Source organism: Sturnus vulgaris, chromosome 28 (assembly GCF_052056855.1).
Source record: "Sturnus vulgaris isolate bStuVul1 chromosome 28, bStuVul1.hap1, whole genome shotgun sequence".
Lineage (NCBI taxonomy): Eukaryota > Metazoa > Chordata > Aves > Passeriformes > Sturnidae > Sturnus > Sturnus vulgaris.
In genome coordinates, this window is record NC_142270.1 from 922,210 (window position 1) to 929,399 (window position 7,190).

Genomic DNA, 7,190 nt, shown 5'->3' on the forward strand with positions numbered 1-7,190 from the left:
GCAGTCCTCATTTGCCTGGGAGTCTTTTGGGCTCAGACTTCTGCATTGAACGTGAGTAGAGTGATGAGCCTTGTCCTGCACGAGTGTTTAAAATGTGTTGGATTCCTGGGCAGGGGGAATAGAATAGAAGGAAAACCACAGAAGAAACTAAAACCAACAAGTTGCTTATTGTTAAGTGTAGAGAAAAAGAGCTTTTGCCAGAGGTTCTGTACAGGTGCAAAGTAAGAAGAAGTCAGGGGGACAGAGGTCCCCTTAACTCAGTCAAACATTTGGGAACTGGAGCAGTCTTCTGTCAGTCCCTGCTGCCCAGAATGACTGTGATATCCCATGCAGGTTTTGTTCAGCCTGCAGAAGGGCCTGTTTGATAACTGACCTCCAGCTCAAGAGCCTCCTCAGGTTGCTCCAGGGTTCTTAAGGGATTTATTATTTACTAAATACTAAAGTACTGGGGGAGACAGAAAGCATTGGGGGTTGTTGTGCCCGCTAAAGACGGAAGCCAGGTGATGAACAATGATTTTGTCCTTTTTACCAAAGACCTTTGTCCTGCGAGATCCTGTCAGCAACTATGTCACTGGGACCATGACCATCCACAATGAGGAGCACATCGTTGATGTCCACGTCCGCTCTGGTGTCTACTCCTCTGACACCATTTTTGACTACAGACATGTGAGTAAATCCAAGAATCTGCCTTGAATTGACCCCTGAGGAAACTTTTAAAATCAGAAATTATTTTAGTGCATTCTCACATCTTGTCCTGGAACCCTGTTTCTTTGAGGACCCCCAGCACTTTTTCTCCTCCTTGGCCATCTCCTTTCTTCACTCGTGCAATGGGGCAGTTTAAAGGACTTGTAATGAAACCTGTGGTGGTAGTTCCTGAAGTGAGAAGGTCCCTGACTCAATGGGGCTAGAGATGAGGATGGACTGCCAGCACTCATGGGCAGCAGAAATCTCTCAGAAATGATGCTTCCAGTCTCAGGGACAGGCACCAGGACAGGCTGGCTGCGTTCGCCAAAGGAGACAAAGGAAATGCAGTCATTCCACAGCAGCAGCCTCTGCAGCCACTTGCTGTTCCTTCAGATTGCCCCAGAGTAAAGAGCACCAACAAATGTCAGCATTATCCACTTCTAATGATTTAACCTCAATTCTTTCCATTACAGGGGTATATTGCAACCAGGTTATTTTCACGAAATGCCTGCTTTATCATGAAAATAAAGAAGGAATTTATGCCAGAGCTGAACGAGATTGGACATCTGGCTTTTGAGAGAGAGGTGACTTTGTGGGGAGCCCTCACTGCTGGCAAGGAAGGGATGGGATCAGTGTGGTGTGAGGGGGACTCTCCACTCTGCCCCTAAAGCAGCTCAAGAATGACTTGTGCTGTCTTAGCAATGATGGAGCTGTTCTGACAAAGCACAGCTTGAAGGGAATATCATGCAGAACATTCTTTTAAGATAATGAACTATCATGGCCCCCCTGCAGTTTTATGGGGGGTTGTCGAGGTGTCTGGAGCTGTACAATCCCTTGTCCTTGGAACTGATGTAATTTGGCTATTTTGAGGGGATCACAATATAAGTTCAGGCAAACTTTCCCTTTATTCATTGTCCTGCTGATATTTTGACCTTGACATTGCTTGATTTTATTTTTTTTTCTCAGAACAGAAGGCAGAGATCAATTTACTTTGACCAGATTTTGACTTCCCTATTCAGGCTGAGGTTTCAGAAGGAGACTTGAAGTTTTGCCTGGAAGTGAACTGGAGTTCTGGCCCGATTTGTGTCAGCCCAGTAGCACATTTACAGCAAAACTTGATGCCAATAATAGAACTTATTATGGCAGCAATACGCCTCAGGCTTGCTGTGTTGACATAATTAATATCTAGTGAATTTTGTTACTGAATAGATTGATGATTTTTTTTTTTTTTTTAATTAAAGCATGAAGCTTTTTTGTCTAATGTTTTTTGGTGAGGCAAAGAAAGGTGATTTTATGTTTGGGAACCTTCTCAAAGGGTGTCCCAGAATAGAGTGAAGCTAAAACTACATTTCTGATGGTGTTTAACCTTTTCTTCTCAGACCATGAAGAATGTATACTCTCCAAATAATGTGTGGGCCCAGTTCCAACCTGGCAGTTCCAGGCTGGGGGATTTTCAAGACTGGGTTCTCTATGGAAAACACATTGAAAATCTCTGCACGGGGCTGCCTCTCTACGAGCTGGTGGCCACTGAACGTAAGTCACAGATCAGGGCATTGTGGCTCTGCCCCAAGGGCACCTTCCTCCCCTTTGAACCCAAATCCTCGTGGTACCTTGGAGCTGTGCAGACATTTCTTCCCACTGAGTTGCATCACAAATGTTTTGCACAGTTTTGAGACAAACAGAAGCCTTGAACAGGGACATAATTGGGGGTTGAGATTTGTGTATTTAAGACTTTTCCTAGCTGGATACAGGGATCTCATCTGGTCAGGAGATACTGATACTGAGATAGATACTGATATAAATACTGATACTAATACTATCTTCATTTTCTTGGGATTTTTTAGCACTAACGAATGTTGATGGCTGTGCCAGTGCTGGGATTCCAAGCATTTTGGGCCTTAAAATCTGTGAAGAACTCATTGCAACTGGATCTTGACATTTCTGCTGCAAGGAAATGCCTTTTTGCATGTTTTAGTGATGGTAACCATGTTCTCCAGCTGGAAGAGAACTCGGGTACAAGGCTCAACCTGTCTATCCAAAGCTTTGATGCATAACAAATCTATGACAAACAAATAAATATAATGCTTTAATAAATAAATAGAATGCTTTGCCTGATTCTTCTACCCAAAATCAGAACACAATGACAATGGGCCTTGTGAGTTGCCCTGCAGAAAAGACAAATTTCCATTTGGTCCATTCCTGTGCTGTGGCTGCAGCATGGCCCAGGCACTGGTTTGTGCTTCATAAAGAGAAGAAACAGAAACAGAACAGATTTTTCCAGTGGAGAATTTCACTTTGGCATCAGCATCCCTCCAGGTGTTGGCTCACCTTATGTAGGATGGCTAGGGAAGGGAGCAAACAGGTGAATGAAGATAAAAGGGGGGAGCAGATCCATGTTACCCACATTTGCAAAACAGCTTCAATTCTGCAGGGCCACTGGAAATTTGCAGCAGTTTGAATGACTGCAGGGGGACAAAGAGATTTTTGTTTTGGACATTTTCCAAGCCTGGATAGAGGACACTGTCCCAGTCCTAAAAATTTATACCTTGGAATAAAGTTTTCCTTTTACACAATGGCAGGGCACAAAGAGCTGTGACCACTTGCTGAGTGTCCCACGTGCCTTGGACAGGCCTTTGTGTCAGGAGCTGATGGAAATCCAGGATGGGGCAGTGCTGGGGCCCCCTGCTTGCTCTAGGGCAGATCCCAGGGAATGGGTGAACTCACACACCCTTCCCTCCAGGGCTTGGAAGGGCTGTCTGTTGTGGGGATGCAGACTGAATGTTTACTGTTTATTGGAGCTTTGAGTGGCTGCCAGAGGGCAAGACATTCCTTTGGAGGAAAATGGCCCCAGGTCTGCAGTTTGTTATTTTCAAATCAGGCTCATGGTCAAAGCATCTGCTATTTAACAAAAGAGCATTTCATCACATGGTGAAGATGTTCTTTTAGATTAATTATATTCACAACAGCCTGCAGGTTCTTGGTAATCCAAAAAATTATTCTGTAGTATCAAACTTTGTTAATTAAATCCAGGAATAGTTGTTCTATGTTCTGTGGACCCTGAAACCAGCCTCAATAACCCATTATCTGCCATTTAATAGGCAGATAGGAAGGCAGAGTTCCTGGCCTTCCTCACAAATGGAAGAATATTGTTTCTAGATTTAATTTTAGTTTGTAAGCTCATGGTATCAGTCAGGCCTGTGAGGAATATATTTTTATCTATTATGTTTGCATTTTGAGCTCTGTGTTTGTTGTTTGGTAAATAAAGCTTCAGCTCCCCATCTCCTCTCACAGCCTCTCCAATGTCCAGGTGTCCAGCTCATGGGAAACTTCTGGATGCAGCATCTCAGGGGCAAATCTGTTGTGAGGCTGCTGCACCTCTTGGGGTGCAGCTCCCAACACAGAGAGGAGGAAGCACAGGAAGAGCCATAAATCACACAGCTCATATAACCATGCTCTGATTCCCCATTTTCCAGAGAAAAACTCTGGAAAAGTTTTTCCTCTGTTCTCATGACAGCACACAGATGGGCAAATTGCAGCTCTGAATTTACAGCCCTTGAGCCTCAGCCTACTGGTATCACTAACAAACACGAAGGCTGCAGGGCAAAAGAAATTCATTCTCAATTTAAAATAACTAATCACAGGGCAAACAGGAATGTACAGCCAGCTTTGAACAAACCAGAGAAAAGGACTTAGGCAGGAGAAAGAAGTTTCATATTTTATTTATTGATACTGTATTTGCCCTTGCTATTTCCTGCCATTTCATTCTTTGTTGACTAGGCCACAGTTTACAATATGCTTTATGAACCTGTCTTGGACTATAATTAATCTATTTTTTCTTATCCTGCAACTGGACTACAGGGAAAGACCAAAGAGGTAAAAATCAGCAATAGATAAAAAGTCCTTGAAGATCAGATCCAATTGTTGACTGTAGTCTGAAAATGTCAGTCTCTAAATCCACCCTCTGTCAGCAAAGGCTCTGCACTGAATGTTCATTATATGAAGGAAAACTCAGAATCATGGAATTGCTAAGGTTGGAAAAGGCCTTTAAGGTGATTGAGTTCAACCATCAGCCCACCACCACCACCATGGTCACCATCAAACCATGTCCCCACGTGCCACATACACATGGTTTTTGAACACTTCTAGAGATGGGGACTCCAACATTGACCTGGGCAGCTTTACAACCCTCACAGTGAAGAACTTTTTCCAATATCCACCCTGAACCTCTCCTGGCCCAGCCTGAGGCTGTTCCCTCTCCTCCTGTCCCTGCTCCCTGGGAGCAGAGCCCGACCCCCCCGGGTGTCCCCTCCTGTCAGGAGCTGTGCAGAGCCACAAGGTCCCCCCTGATCCCCCTTTTCTCCAGGCTGAGCCCCTTCCCAGCTGCCACTCCTGGGGCTCCAGCCTCTTCCCCACCTCCATTCTTGTCTCCAGACATGCTCCAGCCTCTCAATGTCCTTCTTGCCATGAGGGGCCAAAAGCTGAATATATTAACATATTAAATCTTTAATTCTATGAATCAGTTAACTTAGAGATGCTCTGTCTGATATGAAACATCTGCTGTCCTAGAGCTCATTAGGTGTCAGTATCTTTGTGGGTCATTTGCTGGTAGAGGATCTTTTTGCATTGTGATCTATGAGATAGAAAGTGGGATGGATGGAAAATTCCCACTGATTTCCACGGGAGGCACCAGGCCCCAGCAGCCAATCTCAGGAACAATGGTGGAGTTGTGTTCTCAGTGCACAAAGCCCAGAGCTCGTCCCGATACCCGCCCAAGGTCAACGTGCAGGTGGATAAGGTGGAGCTCGCTGGCACTGAGCACAAAGTTAACACCTGGAGAACAGCACAGCCCCTGGGAATCTGCAGCAGGAGAGGAGCAGGGCTGCCCTGCTGCCGCTGGAACCAGAGCTGTCACTAAAATTAAAAAGGAGCCAGAGCAAGAGCTTAGATCCTAAAAACACATTGGCTGGAAGAGTCTAGAGAGGGAAAAAGTGTCAGGATGTGATTCATTTATCTTGGAAGTTACCTGATCTTCCCAAGAGCTCCTCTCCAACAAAGCAGAGGGCATTTGCTGTTTAGTTTATCTAACTTCCCAGCCAGGCTTGTTCTATAAAAAGCAGAGAATTTATTTTATGTGGAAGATCACAGATCACAGAATATTCTGAGCTGGAAGGGACACACTAGAGAGCTCACTGGGAGTGTCTGGATGTGCCTGAGTGAGTATCTGTGTGTGTGTGTGCACCGGCAGCTTCTGTAAATTAAAATAATATTTATTCCTGAACGGAATATCAAGATAATGCTGATTGCTTCCAACTTTTTTTTTAAAGCCTGAAAGGTGTTTGAAGGCATTCCTGGAATCCAAGCCATGGTATTGTTGGATGACACTGACAGCTAAAACACATCAGGCATTCAGGGCAGGCAGGATTAGCCTACTCTGGTCACATCTCCACCTCTGCACATCAACCTTCCTCATCCCTGTGGGCAGGAAACCTCTGTGGTTCCTCACTGCCAAGGGCATCAGATTTTCCAGTCATCTGTGCTGCACATTAATCCGAGATGCTTTTACCACTGAGCCCATTGCCCTGAGAACCTTCCACCTCCCCAAATTTCCCAGTGTACAGGACCGTTTACCAAGGTCAAGGTGTGACAACTGCACCACTGGTGATCCTTTCAAACCCAGAGATTAATGTGGAAACTCTTACCCTGTTGAGAAATACCTTTTAAATGCAAGACATTACTTAAACTGGGAGGAATGGCAGATTTTCATGCATCTTGTCTGACAAGTCAGAACAAGTTTTCCAGTTTGCATTGAGTCATGAAAAGGGACAGTTATTAACATTTTTTCCCTTATAGGAAGAAATTCCCAGTAGCAGGGAAAAATTAAGCCAGACTGGAGAATTAAGCCTGCTAAATTAAATAGAAATCGGGTGGTCTGAGCAGGCCAAAGGTGTGAATGGGTTTCTTCATCTGCTGGGTCTTTCCACCCTTTTTTTGTACTAACAAGGCACAGTCAAGAGAGGAAAAAAAAAATCACCCATTATAGAAGACCAATCTTTGCCTCTGGAGTGTGTCTGTAACCACTACAAATTGTTGTGGTCAAGCACTGGGCAAGATCCACGTGCAAGAGGAAAAGAGGACAAATTTCTCACTGCAGCTTCAGTCAAGGTGCCTGATTATAAACACTCAGATTATCAATTATCAGGAGGTGAGCTGAGTCTTGTACCATTACTTATTTAAAATAAGCGAATGTCTTGGCCAATGAGCCAGGCCAGATTTCCATGGAATACACCTCAATCCTGCTTTACTTATTTCTTTCTACTCGAGCCAAGCATGGAGTGAGATTTCCATTGTCCACTAGATGGCAAATGGTTCCAGCAACCTCGGGGTTTTCTGATGTCAGTCGGGACCCAGGTGGGGAAGTGAGATGTGCTGTCATTAGACTGGAAAAAACACCGACTGTGAGCTCAAAAACAGAATAGATTTAATCCTCTCAACCTGTTCCCCTGGAA

At 44.6% G+C, this 7,190-nt stretch overlaps 1 protein-coding gene across 1 annotated transcript; it reads left to right on the plus strand.

Moving 5' to 3' along the window:
* The first annotated feature begins 555 nt into the window (after nt 1-555).
* Nucleotides 556-2,665, plus strand: GKN2 (gastrokine 2). Its single transcript, XM_014892084.2, has 4 exons — nt 556-666; nt 1,158-1,268; nt 2,064-2,217; nt 2,529-2,665. The coding sequence occupies exons 1-4, from the start codon at nt 580-582 to the stop codon at nt 2,618-2,620; spliced, it is 444 nt and encodes a 147-aa protein (XP_014747570.2). The 5' UTR covers nt 556-579; the 3' UTR covers nt 2,621-2,665.
* The last annotated feature ends 4,525 nt before the right edge of the window (nt 2,666-7,190 follow it).